Below are 15,245 nucleotides of genomic sequence, written 5' to 3'. Positions count from 1 at the left end.
GAAACCTGTCACAATGGGAAAAGTTGAATGAATGTAGATGTTGCATCTGGAGAAGAGACAAATTAGAAGATGAGAAATGTATTGTCAAATATTTAAAGGACTTTACCATGAATGGGAAAACACTGTTCTGTGGGACCTCCCAGATCAAATATGACAGAGTTCATTTTCTCTCCTGTCATCTCACCCACTGCGAATGGGGAGAAATGTGTGAAATGGGGCAGGGAAGTATAAGTGAAGAAAGGATGAACTCTAAGCTGCCATGATGGCTTGGAGAGCCTATAGCTTTTATTTCTTGGATGGGATTGTTGCTGGGAGGGAAGCAGAAACAAGAAAATGTTTTTATTATCTTCTTAACTTTGGAGCAATGTTATACATTGACCAAGACTTTAACAAAGGGAAACATACCTCAAAGAGATGAGGTAAATAAATACTGGTTATACAGAGACAAATGAAAAGATTTGAACTTGAAAGGGAAAGAACAGGGTGCAAGAAAAAGCAGAAATGCTTATCTGAGTAAGATAATGTCTAGGTGCTAAGGGGATTTAAAGATAAATACAGCTCAATCCTCAACCCCAAGAAAGCCCTCATTCCAGGGTAGGAAGTCAAAGAGAAAGGCAAAAGCCCATGAAGTTGGCAGCTTTGGACTGAACCCATACCTAAATCAGGATCACTAATAGACATGGCCCTGCCCTCTCTGGCTTTGGTTCCCCAACCATACTACAGCATCCTCTTCTTAGCCATATCATGCAAATGATGTAAAGATTGTGCACAGAAAGCAAAATAGTTCTCAGATTATCCAAGGAGCATTTGGCAGAAAAGGAACAAATAAAAGGAAAATACTCTTATGGGAAATATTTAGACAATATTAAAAATGAAAAAAGAGTTACATAATAAAAACTCATTGTTTATGAAAAAACATTAAAAAATAAGACTACTTCCAAAATACCACCATGAAGAATGAGGCATAGAGGCAAGGAACAGAAAAAAAAAAATGTGATTGCTCTAGAATTCAGATGAAAGTATTGGCCATTCATCACAGATATTCATTCACAGATGAGGAATTCTCCAAGTTTTCCCTTGTGATTATATGAGACCCTGAATTTCAAATTCCATCCACATCTCCTGCCTCAAAACTTGGAGTCAGAGGAACCATCTATTGACCAGGCTCTGCCCCTCACTTGCTCTTCTTCATTGAGCAAGTCAGTTCTCTCTGAGTTTTTTCACTTGCAAACTGTTTAATATAATAATAATATATCCACTGTCAGTTTTCTGAGAATGAGACAAAAGTGTAAAAGTGCCTAACACAACACCTGACACAGGAGATTTTGCTTTCTGTAGAAATACTAGCTTAATCTCAACTGCCACACTCAATAAATATGTTTCATCACTTCTCACATGGAAAAACAAAAGTTCAGAGGGAAGATCTGTCATATAAAGTCAACCTATTTTAAGTTTACTTCCTGCTGGAAATCACTAGGCGCTTGCCCAATCTCTTCATGGCTGCCTGCATCTCCTGGTTCCTCAGGGTGTAGATGATGGGATTGAGCATGGGGGTCAAGACAGTGTAGCTGATGGATGCTGTCTTGTCCATGGGGAATGAAGTGAAGGGCCGGGCATAGATATAGACACAAGGAATGAAAATCATAGATACAACTATGATGTGAGTGATGCAGGTGGAAGCTGCCTTCCTCCTCGCCTGCCCAGACTGGGACCTCAGCATCACCAGGATGACAGTATAAGAGATCAGAAGGAGCAAGAACCAGATGAGGACCAGCATCCCACTGTTGGAGATCATAAGGAACTCCAGGAGGGAGGTGTCAGTGCAGGCAAGTCTCAGCACTTGTGGAATGTCACAGTAGAAGTTATCCAAGGTGTTGGGGCCACAAAAAGGCAGTGGGAGCATCAAAACAAGCTGGACGATGGAGTGGACAAAGCCCCCTACCCAGGCAGCCACCACCAGCCCCACACACAATCGAGTGTTCATGATGGTGATGTAGTGAAGGGGCCGGGAGATAGCTATGTAGCGGTCATAGGCCATCACTGAGAGGAAGAAGACAGTCCCACCTCCCAAGAGGTGGAAGAAGAAGATCTGGGCCATGCAGCCATGGTAGGAGATGGTCTTGGTCTCATGCAAGAAGTCCACTAACATCTTTGGAGAAGTGACTGTGGAATAGCAGAGGTCTATGACAGCAAGATTTCGCAGCAGGAAATACATAGGTGTGTGGAGCCTGGAATCAGAGGTCACTGTGATCATGATGAGGAGGTTTCCCATGACAGTGGTGGTGTAAACAAACAGGAACACTAGAAACAAGAAGAGCTGGAGCTCCTGAGTCTGTGAGAGCCCTAGGAGGACAAATTCTGACACCCACGTGAGGTTCCCTGATGCCATGGTGTCTTCTCCATACACCTAAGTAACACAAATGACAGACCTCTGTCTGAAGTTGCTGCTCACCTTTCAAATGCTCAGGGGCTCAAAATGATTTGTCCAAGTCCAGAAGATGAACATTCTCATGTGCATATCATAATACCAGGTGCTGATCTAAGTAGTCTTTCTCTAAACGGTTCACTAATTGGTGCTGGAATACATATTCATGAAATAGCTTAAAGCTGTCAAAAGACATGTGCAACCTGTCTTTCAAATATTCAGTGTAACATAATGGTAGCAAGACAGTTGGAGTCCAACAGAAACAGTCAAAATTCCAAGCTTCCACATCCTTGAGATTTGACCTGCAAGTTACTTAATCTGAGTCCTAGGTTCTACATCTATAAGAATATGTTTTCCCTATGAATTGTCTAGGGAATCAAATAAAATAGTACATAAATTTCATAGAACAGTATCTGGAATAATAAATGGTAATCAGTCTCCTCTGCATAGTCTCCTACTCTAAAGACCTCCTCCCTTTTTCCAGTCTTTAATATCAATACATTTTTGTACCAGTAGTTCTTCATGCAACAGTTAACACATCATAACGTTAACAAACATTTCATTTGTCTATGATTTTCCTCCACTATTGAACCTACTGTGTTACAGACATAGGTCTTTATTTCACAATTTGCATCCTTGCTCATAGTGCATGATAGGTACCTGATGTTAACTGCTTTTGTTGTTCAGTTGCTAAGTCATGTCCACCTCTTTGTGATCATGTGAACTGCAGCATGCCAGGCTTTGTTGTCCTCCACTATCTTGAGTTTCCTCAAATTCATGTCCATTGTGTCAGTAGTACTATCTAACCATCTCATCCTCTGCCGCCCACTTCTTTTACTTTCAATCTTTCCCAGAATCATTGTATGTGCAGGTCCCGGAAGGGGTGCCTCTGGACACAGTTGCACCCTTGGATATTTCATTTCTCCCCATCCCCAACTGTAGGTGGCTCCTTACTGGGTAAGGCCCTCCAGATCACAAGAGTCAGAGGAGTAACTACTTCATTAGCAGAGAAACAAATGATGAATATATTGCTTGAAGACTAGAACTCTTCTGAAAGGACAGCAATTCCAGAAAATGATATTGAATCCAAGGGTAGAAGAGAAAAAATGTTGAAAAAATGGAAATAGATGAAAACTCTAAAGGAAGGAAGCAAACTATAAGGAAGGAAAATAGGGGAATAAAATGAGTGAAGAAAGGAGAGATGGGGTGAAGGAAGGAGAGATGGAAAGATGGTGGGGCAAGGGAGGAAATATGAACAAAGGTGAAGAAGAACTCTCAGGGTGGGAGATAGAGGTGACAGGTGAGGGTCAAGTGTTCTCCTCTCTCCCTGCCTCATCTCAGCCCCCACTCTCTCCCACCTGACTTCATGCATTCCATTATTGATCAGAGATCACTCCCTTCTTATTTTTCACTTCAATTTGCTTTCACTTCACTCTTCCCTCTACAAAGCTGTCCATGAGACCTTTCTAAATGCTGACCCAATCACTTCCCCCTCTCACCTCTTATAGTGATGCTCACCAGAGCCCCTTAGAAGCCACATCCAATATTTTGCGGATCAAGTCAGGGTAGAAACACACATACTTACACTTGTACATGCAGCTCAGCTTGTCATTCAGGGCTATAAAACATAACCTCCATATGCCTTTCTAATCAATATGTCCACCTCTTATTAACAACTTGCTCTTTAGTGGATTATAGTCTTAAACATGATAACATACTTATTTATTTCCATGTTTGTTTCCTGGAATTTTCTTCCCTACCGTCTCATCTCAACCTTAGAAAAGCCCACCTTACCCTTTCTGTCACTCCTGTCACCATTTCTCCTTTGCAGAAAAAAATCCGATTGCTCAAGTTTCTTTAAACATTTAAAGCATACCCAATAATGTTTATCATCATTTGTTTCCTTTTTCAGCTTCTCCCCTAAACCAACTATATCATGATTTCAGTGTCTTAGTAACCTCAGAAATTGGAACAGCAACTCTGATAACAGCACATGCTCAGTGAATGTTGCCAAATAATGTATTAAGTAGGTGATAGATTATGTGCAGTATTTTTAGTGTTTTAGTATTTTAAGTATCCTGTTTCTTGTCTCATAAAGCCAGTTCTATGCTTGGTTGCTGAAATTCCTGGGTTTCACATGTAACATGAAGCCACTGTATTAACAGCACAGTGCCCCCTCCAAATTACTTCCCAAGGCTCTCCTCTTTTTTAGACTTAGTACCATCAGGTCTATGACACTGGCTTATTCTCCTCACCTTCTAGCAGATGTTTTTAAAAACCTAACTACTATTTTCCTATCAGTAGGTATGGAAACACTCGGGCTCTCACCTTCCTTCAGCCCCAAGTGGAAGAAGAGAGTTCATGTCTTACACTTTCTGGGAGGTCCTCTCCATGCAGTCTCATAGCTTCCTGACCTCTGCCATCACTCACACACATGACTCATGGGCATGGCCTTGGGGAAGAGGGGATCTCCTCAGGGAGAAATGATTGGACTGGGCTCAGGAAGCAGAGCTGAAATGAGTCCTGCTGGGGATGAGGGAACAATGGGACCTATTAATAAGTTTTTAGGTCTCTCAAAAGCATTATCTGAAAGGCCATCTTGAAGCCAATAAACAAAGAAGTAATAAAAAACAAAATAACAGAAGCCCCACAAAACAAAAACAAAGAAAAACCCACCAAAGACACTGAAAATTGTGGAGGTTCATGACATGTTTGGTAGGACACCAAGATCAGAAAGAACAGAACCTCTCCGAAAGAATCAAAATCTCTGGGAGTTTTGGAAGGACCCATTAGATCACCTAGAATGGATATGAAGACTCAGAAATGCCCACACAGAATTTTTGATGCGGAAGGTCTTAGTTGGAGCATGAAAATTTGCATTTCAAACAAGTTTTCAGGGGATGATGATGATGATGCTTCTCTGAAACCACAGTTTGAGACCGACTGACTCTGAGTTTCACTGTTCTCTGCCAGCACAGTGGTAGTGGTTTAGGCCCTAAGTCATGTCCGACTCTTGTGGCCCTATGGACTATGGCCCGCCAGGCTCCTCTGTCCATGGGATTTTCCAAGCAAGAATACTGGAGTGAGTTGCTATTTCCTTCTCCAGGGGATCTTCCCAACCCAGGAATCGAACCTGGTCTCCTGCAGGTAGATTCTTTTCCTACTGAACTACCAGGGAAACTCATCAGCACAGTGAACAGTTCTTTCTCATATTACCAAAACAACTTGACTGATAGCTTACTTTAAAAAAGTTAATTGATCTTAATTTGGATGATGTCATAGGTGGGAAAACGTTTGTATACTACATTGGAAACAAATACTGTAAACTCTTTCATTTTGTCAACCAGATCCCAAGATCGATTTCTCATCCATATGCAATTATTGCATAATCTTAAAACTCTAGCACTCTTTATATATGTATTAGTACTCAATGAGATCCTTCCTTTCATATAAGCACTAATACAGGAAATGTTTGTATTTTCTTAATATGATGAACTGTTCAGAATTGGAATTAACTGGCTTCATAACCTCGGAGAACAATAAAAACTGATATTTCTTAAATAGCTTTCTATTCTACATGAGATTCCAGGTTGGTCTGAATTCTTTTGAAACAATTATTTATGCTTAGCAAAATGTAATCCCTCTGGAATATTAAAAAATGTGAAGCTCTGTTTTTCTTTTTTCCCCAGGTGGTGCTAGTGATAAAGAATCCACCTGCCAATGGAGGAGGCAAGAGACATGGGTCTGATCCCTGGATCAAGATCTCCTGAAGATCCCCTAGAGAAAACTAAGATCATGGCATCTGGTCCCATCAATTCAGTTCAGTCACTCAGTCGTGTCTGACTCTTTATGACCCCATGAGTTGCAGCACACCAGGCCTCCCTGTCCATCACCAACTCCCGGAGTTCACTCAAACTCATGTCCATCGAGTCGGTGATGCCATCCAGCCATCTCATCCTCGGTCGTGCCCTTCTATTCCTGCTCCCAATCCCTTCCAGCATCAGAGTCTTTTCCAATGAGTCAACTCTTCGCATGAGGTGGCCAAAGTATTGGAGTTTCAGCTTTAGCATCAGTCCTTCCAATGAACACCCAGGACTGATCTCCTTTAGAATAGACTGGTTGGATCTCGTGCAGTCCAAGAGACTCTCAAGAGTCTTCTCCAACACCACAGTTCAAAAGCATCAATTCTTCGGTGCTCAGCCTTCTTCACAGTCCAATTCTCACATCCATACATGACCACTGGAAAAACCATAGCCTTGACTAGACGGACCTTTGTTGGCAAAGTAATGTCTTGCCTTTTTAATATGCTATCTAGGTTGGTCATAACTTTTCTTCCAAGGAGTAAGCGTCTTTTAATTTCATGGCTGCAGTCACCATCTGCAGTGATTTCGGAGCCCAAAAAAATAAAGTCCACCACTGTTTCCACTATTTCCCCATCTATTTCCCATGAAGTGATGGGACAAGATGCCAGGACCTTTGTTTTCTGAATGTTGAGCTTTAAGCCAACTTTTTCACTCTCCTCTTTCACTTTCATCAAGAGGCTTTTTAGCTCCTCTTCACTTGCTGCCATAAGGGTGGTGTCATCTGCATATCTGAGGTTATTGATATTTCTCCCAACAATCTTGGTTCCAGCTTGTACTTCTTCCAGCCCAGCGTTTCTCATGATGTACTCTGCATAGAAGTTAAATAAGCAGGGTCACAATATACAGCCTTGACGTACTCCTTTCCCTATTTGGAACCAGTCTGTTGTTCCATGTCGAGTCTAACTGTTGCTTCCTGACCTGAATATAGGTTTCTCAAGAGGCAGGTCAGGTGGTCTGGTATTCCCATCTCTTTCAGAATTTTCCACAGTTTATTGTGATCCACACAGTCAAAGGCTTTGGCATAGTCAATAAAGCAATAGATGTTTTTCTGGAACTCTCTTCCTTTTTTGATGATCCAGCGGATGCTGGCAATTGGATCTCTGGTTCTTCTGCCTTTTCTAAAACCAGCTTGAACATCTGGAAGTTCATGGTTCTCATATTGCTGAAGCCTGGCTTGGAGAATTTTGAGCATTACTTTACTAGTGTGTGAGATGAGTGCAATTGTGCAGTAGTTTGAGCATTCTTTGGCATTGCCTTTCTTTGGCATTGGAATGAAAACTGACCTTTGCCAGTCCTGTGGCTGGCCACTGCTGAGTTTTCCAAATTTGCTGGCATATTGAGTGCAACACTTTCACAGCATCATCTTTCAGGATTTGAAATAGCTCAACTGAAATTTCATCACCTCCACTAGCTTTGTTCGTAGTGATGCTTCCTAAGGCCCACTTGACTTCACATTCCAGGATGTCTGGTTCTAGGTGAGTGATCACACCATCGTGATTATCTTGGTCATGCAGATCTTTTTTGTACAGTTCTTTTGTGTATTCTTGCCACCTCTTCTTAATATCTTCTGCTTCTGTTATGTTTATACCATTTCTGTCCTTTATCGAGTCCATCATTGCATGAAATATTCCCTTGGCATCTCTAATTTTCTTGAAGAGATCTCTAGTCTTTCCCATTCTGTTGTTTTCTTCTATTTCTTTGCATTGATCGCTGAGGAAGGCTTTCTTATCTCTCCTTGCTATTCTTTGGGACTCTGCATTCAGATGCTTATATCTCTCCTTTTCTCCTTTGCTTTTCGCTTCTCTTCTTTTCACAGCTATTTGTAAGGCCTCCCCAGACAGGTCCCATCACTTCATGGCAAATAGATAGGGAAACAATGGAAACAATGACAGACTTAATTTTCTTGGGCTCAAAAATCGCTGCAGATGGTGGCTGCATCTATGAAATTAAAAGACACTTGCTCCTTGGAAGAAAAACTATGACCAACTTGGATATCATATTAAAAAGCAGAGATATTACTTTGCCGACAAAGGTCCATCCAGTCAAACTTATAGTTTTTCCATTAGTCACGTATGGATGTGAGAGTTGGACTATAAAGAAAGCTGAGCCCCGAAGAATTGATGCTTTTGAACTCTGGTGTTGGAGAAGACTCTTGAGAGTCCTTTGGACTGCAAGGAGATCCAGCCAGTCCATCCTAAAGGAAATCAGTCCTGAATATTCATTGGAAAGACTGATGCTGAACCTGAAACTCCAATACTTTGGCCACCTGATGAGAAGAACTGACTCCTTGGAAAAGACCATAAGCTCGGAAAGATTGAGGGAAGGAGAAGAAGGGAGTGACAGAGGATGAGGTGGTTGGATGGCATCACTGACTCAATGGACATGAGTTTGAGTAAACTCTGGGAGTTGGTGATGGACAGGGAAGCCTGGCATGCTGCAGTCCATGGGGTCACAAAGAGTTGGACTCAACTGAGTGACTGAACTGAACTGACGTCTTCTTTGGAGAAATGTCTATTTAGTTCTTTGGCCCGCTTTTGATTGGGTATTCATTTTCTGGTATTGAACAGCATGAGCTGCTTGTATATTTTGGAGATTAATTCTTTGTCAGTTATTTCATTTGCTATTATTTTCTCCCATTTTGAAGGCTGCCTTTTCTTCTTGCTTATAGTTTCCTTTGTTGTGCAAAAGTTGTTAAGTTTAATTAGGTCCCATTTGTTTATTTTTGCTTTTATTTCCATTACTCTGGGAGGTGGGTCATAGAGGATCTTGCTGTGATTTATGTCACAGGGTTCTACTTATGTTTTCCTCTAGGAGTTTTATAGTTTCTGGTCTTACATTTAGATCTTTAATCCATTTTGAATTTATTTTTGTGTATTGTGTTAGAAAGTGTTCTAGTTTCATTCTTTTACAGGTGGTTGACCAGTTCTCCCAGCACCGCTTGTTAAAGAGATTTTTTTTCTCCATTGTATATTTTTGCCTCCTTTGTCAAAGATAAGGTTTCCATAGGTGTGTGCTCACTCTCAACACTACTGTTTAACATATTTTTGGAAGTCCTAGCCACAGCAATCAGAGAAGAAAAAGAAACAAAAGGAATCCAGATTTGAAAAGAAGAAGTAAAACTCTCACTGTTTGCAGATGACATAATCCTCTACATGGACAACCCTAAAGGTACTACCAGAAAATCTCTGGAGCTAATCAATAAATATAGTAAAGTTGCAGCATATAAATTTAATACACAGAAATCCCTTGCATTCCTATACACTAACAGTGAAGAAACCAGAAAGAGAAATTAAGGAAAGAATCCCATTTACCATTGCAACAAAAAGAATAAAATACCTAGGAATAAATTTCCATAAAGAAGCAAAGACCTGTATATAGAAAACTATTAAACAGTGATGAAAGATATCAAAGATGTTATAAATAGATAGAGAAATATACCATGTTCGTGTTTTGGAAAAATCAATGTAGTGAAAATGAGTATACTACCCAAAGCAATCTATAGATTCAATGCAATCCCTATCAAAATACCAATGGTACTTTTCACAGAACTTGAACAAATAATTTCACAATTTGTATGGAAACATGTAAAACCTCGAATAGCCAAAGCAATCTTGAGAAAGAAGAATGGAACTAGAGTAGTCAACCTTCCTGACTTTAGGCTATACTGCAAAGCTACAGTCATCAAGACAGTATGGTACTGGCACAAAGACAGAAATATAGATTAATGGAAGTCAGATAATTTTTATAGCACATCAAGATTACAATGCCAGTTAATTCCAGTGTTGAGCATTCCTCATAATGAAAAAAATGTGGGTTTCCTGTACCAATCCTTATTCTAGAGGTGGTAAGAATTCACATGTAAAGAATGTTGGCATCAGTATGGGTGGTTAATCAATTTTGGAGCTTTGGTTGGCAAAATAAGGGACAAGGTTTACAGGGCAGTAAGTTTCCACTGTAGTCTACAAGTATTTTTCCACCTACAAATTTCCCTAGGAAAAGATCAATTAGGCTTAAAAGTAAGAGAAAAAGATGAAAAGAAGAAGGGGAAGAAGAAGGAAAGAAATCAGACCAGTTATCCCAAAGATTGCACGACAGAGAGAACCTTCCCTGTGCTGATAAGAAAGTCCATGGGTCTCAAAGTGTGGTCCCCAGAACAGGGCATTAGCATCATCCGAGAGCTTGCTATAAATGCAAATTCTTGGCCTTATCATTGACCAACTGAATGAGAAAGTCTGGGGCAGGAGCACAGTCGTTTCTCTTTTAAGAGGCATTCCAGGTGATTGTCTCACAGGTAAGAACCACTGTTCTAAGAACTAATTTCTTCTAAAACTTTCAGAGAATTGGTTTCTTTGGAAGAGACTCTTGTCCTTTTGGATCTTGGCCTGAGAATTCTATATTCTACAAATCTATAAAATTATATTGTCCTTGGTCCTTTTGACCCCAAGGGAATAGCTCTTAATGAATATGTGTTTTTGAGGCATTTTGAAACTTTTAAACAACTCCCATTGCTCCCTTTCCCCCAGTGGTAATCGGCCCAGCCCTGTTTCCTGAGTGAGTCCAGTAGTTTCTCCCTATGGATATTCCCTCCTCCTTGGGTCACACCTCTTGTTGTACACGTGATGTATGGGCAGTGGCTGGTAAATTAAAATTAAAGCAGAAAAAGGATCTTCAAGAAGATGTTAGACCTGAAGACTCTCTACCATTCTGGGCTGAAAGAAGGTAAGAGACCCAGGCTCTCCTCACCTGTATATAGAGCAGCTGTAAGAAGCATCCAGAAACACTTGCTAGAGGGTGGAGAGAACAAACAGATGATATAGACTTGATAGAAGTAACTCATAAATGTGATGAGAGCATCAAAAAGTAATGCAGGGAAAACAAGATATTGAAAACAGATTACTCAAGTTGCATGTGCAAAACCAAGCTTTTCACAACCAAGTGAAAACTTGGCCCTGTGAGTTAGAGGGAGAATGTTGAAAGCAAAGGATAATAGAGTACACAACAAAATTTTCTATGTGGTCACACTGAACAAGATAACACAATTACATACTCATACATTATGTTAGCAAGCTTTTCTGAGCAACTGCTAGATCAGAGTTGTTATTCTAGATGATGGGGCTACTAAGTAATTGAATTTACAATCAAGCTAAGAAAGACAACAGAAAATAAATGATAAAAGCTGTAACTAAGAGAACTTATAAAATGTTATTGGAACCCTGAGAAGTTAGGGATTAATTCTGCATGGGAGAAATGGAGGAGTCACAGAAAAGGTGATATCTGGAGACTTCTAAGTTGAGAAGGTTGTAGAAGGTATTTCAGGAAGCACAATTTATTCCCAAAGCTACAGACATAACCAAGCATATGGCATATGGAATATGTGAGAGACTATGGATTCCTTGAACATCAGTTCCTGGGTAACAGGGATACTGATGAGAAAGGTAGATGGAGCCTACATTTTAAAGCTTGGTGTGACATACTGAGAGGGAGTTACATGTATGTAAGCATGTATGTCAACCCTGAATTAACCCCTTAGATCACTTCTAAAAGTTTGCGTTTTAAGCTGTGGGCCCTCGATACTCATTAAAAGATTATTGAAAAAGTTGGCTTAAAGCTCAACATTCAGAAAACTAAGATCCTGGCATCTGGTCCCATCTCTTCATGGCAAATAGATGGGGAAACAGTGAAAACAGTGTCAGACTTTATTTTTCTGGGCTCCAAAATCACTGCAGATGGTGATTGCAGCCATGAAATTAAAAGACTCTTACTCCTTGGAAGGAAAGTTATGACCAACCTAGATAGCATATTCAAAAGCAGAAACATTACTTTGCCAACAAAGGTCCGACTAGTCAAGGCTGTGGTTTTTCCAGTGGTCATGTATGGATGTGAGAGTTGGACTGTGTAGATAGTTGAACATCAAAGAATTGATGCTTTTGAACTGTGGTGTTGGAGAAGACTCTTGAGAGTCCCTTGACTGCAAGGAGATCCAACCAGTCTATTCTAAAGGAGATCCGTCCTGGGTGTTCATTGGAAGGACTGATACTGAAGTTGAAACTACAATATTTTGGCCACCTCATGAGAAGAGTTGACTCATTTGAAAAGACCCTGATGCTGGGAAAGATGGAGGGCAGGAGAAGAAGGGTACACAGAGGATGAGATGGCTGGATGGCATCACCAACTCAATAGACTTGGGTTTGGGTGGACTCCGGGAGTTGGTGATGGACAGGGAGGCCTGGCGTCCTGCAGTTCATGGGGCTGCAAAGAGTTGGACACGACTGAGTGACTGAACTGAACTGAACTGAACTGAATGAGGGAAGAAGACGATGAGATATGAGTTTAGAAAGCTCTCTGTGACAGTGACATAGAAGATGGACTGGAGTGGCTGCAGATGGAAGCAGAAGGATGAGACTAAAATGACCTCTGATGGACAATAGATTGTAGGAGGCAGGTGAGGGAGGGGAGTGAGGCAAGGCAAGGGGAGTGAGGAAGCCCCTTAACCCTCACCTGTCACCTCTATCTCTCACTCTCCATGTTCTTCTTCATCTTTGTTCCCATTCCCACTCCTGCCCCTCCTCCTTTCCATTCCTCTTCCTTCTCGCTTCCTTTTAATCCACCTTCTTTATTCCTTTGCCTATTCTGTTTCTCTTATGTCAATATCTTCCTTTGTCTTCTCCCTTGTAATCAGTAATATCTTCTAAAATTGTTTCTTTGAGTATTCCAGTCTCCTTTGTACAAGATCCATCACCCATTTCCAGAGAACTCCTCTCCCCCTTTTCTTGTCTCAGGACATATACCATACATGTCCTGTTACTGCTCCCAGTAAAGGACCACCTACGTCAGTCAGAGGAGGCACTCCCTATAGCTTTTCACCCACCCACAATCAACACCACATACTTTTTGAATATTGACTATCAGCAAAGTGTGCATGGTAGGGCATAAATAAGTTATAAGATACATATTTATATCTCTGGGAGCTTAGAGTTGAATTATAGAGGGAAAACATAGACTTATGAAAAGTCCATTCATATTATAATGTGTTAACTGTTGCTTGATAAATGACTGATACAAAAAATGTATTAGAGATTGGAACATGGATTTATTTAGATTAGGACGCTACACAGAGGAGAGTGATGAGCATTTATTATTCCAGACATATTCTAGAAACCTTATGTGTTATTTAATTCCATGGAAATTTTCTAGAAAAGAAAACTTCTTAGAGATGTGGAAACAGACTCAGGTAAATACCTTACTCAAGGTCAAATCTCATGGAATATTAAGTTCTGAAATTTGACTCTGGTTCTGTTGGACTCTGTTTTCCCACCACTATATTACACTGAATCTTTGAAAAGCAGATAGCGTGTGTCTGGATGGCTTTAAGATATCTCATGAATGTGTATTCCAGCATCAGATGAGGGTGTCCATCATTTGGACTTGGACAGTTGCTTTGAGTCACTGAGCACTAGAACAGTACATAGTAACTTCATGCATCTCTGTCTGTGGTGTGTTTTCTTTAGGTGTATGGAGAAGGCATCATGGCATCAGGGAATCACACATGTATGACAGAATTTGTCTTCCTGGGGCTCTCACAGACTCAGGAGCTCCAGCTAGTCTTATTTCTGGTGTTCCTGTTTGTCTACACAACCACTGTCATGGGCAACCTCCTCATCATAGTGACAGTGACCTCTGATTCCAGGCTCCACACACCCATGTATTTTCTGCTCAGAAACCTGGCTATCTTAGACCTCTGCTTCTCTTCAGTCACTGCTCCAAAGATGCTGGTGGACTTGTGGGCTGAGAAGAAGACCATCTCCTACCAGGGCTGCATGACTCAGGTCTTCTTCTTCCACTTTCTGGGAGGTGCCATGGTCTTCTTTCTCTCAGTGATGGCCTATGACCGCCTTGTTGCCATCTCCCGGCCCCTCCACTATGTCACCATCATGAACACTCAGCTCTGTGTGGGGCTGGTCGTGACAGCCTGGATGGTAGGTTTTGTTCATTCCGTCTCCCAACTGGTCCTGATGCTCCCACTGCCTTTTTGTGGCCCCAATGTCCTAGATAACTTCTACTGTGATGTTCCACAAGTTCTGAGACTTGCCTGCACTGACACTTCTGTCCTGGAGTTCCTCATGATCTGCAACAGTGGGATGCTAGATGTCATCTGGTTCCTCCTCCTCCTCGTCTCCTACTCAGTCATCCTGGTGATGCTGAGGTCCCACTCAGGGCAGGCAAGGAGGAAGGCAGCTTCTACCTGCACCACCCACATCATCGTGGTGTCTATGGTCTTCATTCCAAGCATTTACCTTTATGCCCGGCCCTTCACCTCCTTCTCCATGGACAAGGCTGTATCCATCAGCCACACGGTCATGACCCCCATGCTCAACCCCATGATCTACACCCTGAGGAACCAGGAGATGCAGGCAGCAGTGAAGAGATTAGGGAAACACTGGGTGCTTTGTAAAAAGGAGTGATAGTGGGTCACTCCTCTTTGACTTTGTTTTCTATTTGTAAAGTGGAGAAAGAACTGTTGTGTCTGTCCTCTTCATAGCTTGTGGATGTGCTGTGAGGGTGCTTGTGGAAGTGAATGAGTATCAAAAATAAGCAATTTATTCAGATTTTTAGGAAAAAGGAAAATATCCTTTTTTTTTAATGTGGTGGATTGTTTGAACACTCCTACAACAATAAGATGCATTGCCATGGAAACATTCTGGAAAGCCACACCCTCCTTTCTGCCTTCTTGGTGGACAGTTTCCTCTTAGGATAACAGCATTTCTCCAGAAGAGCAGTTCTGTTTTCTGTATTTGACCTATTTTTCCTGTACCCCATTTAGGTATGAGTCTGGATTGTTGGAAACTGTATAATATTTAGAGTCTTAAGCCTTGGAGACCCTAACCCATCATTTACCAAATAGATAAGCTTGAATGAGACACTTGGCCTCTCTTGAACTCATAACTTCTTCTTCAACA

General features: G+C 41.2%; 2 protein-coding genes across 2 annotated transcripts; one reads left to right on the top strand and one right to left on the bottom strand.

Annotated features, from left to right (window-relative positions):
- LOC102184368 (olfactory receptor 4D1) lies at nt 1,454-2,389 on the bottom strand. The gene has a single exon (XM_005693098.2). It carries the CDS (start codon nt 2,387-2,389, stop codon nt 1,454-1,456), a length of 936 nt encoding a protein of 311 aa, XP_005693155.1.
- LOC102184086 (olfactory receptor 4D2-like) lies at nt 13,815-14,750 on the top strand. The gene has a single exon (XM_005693097.2). The coding sequence runs from the start codon at nt 13,815-13,817 to the stop codon at nt 14,748-14,750; it is 936 nt and encodes a 311-aa protein (XP_005693154.2).

This window comes from Capra hircus, chromosome 19 (genome assembly GCF_001704415.2).
Source record: "Capra hircus breed San Clemente chromosome 19, ASM170441v1, whole genome shotgun sequence".
NCBI lineage: Eukaryota > Metazoa > Chordata > Mammalia > Artiodactyla > Bovidae > Capra > Capra hircus.
This window is presented reverse-complemented; position numbering and strand designations above follow the sequence as displayed.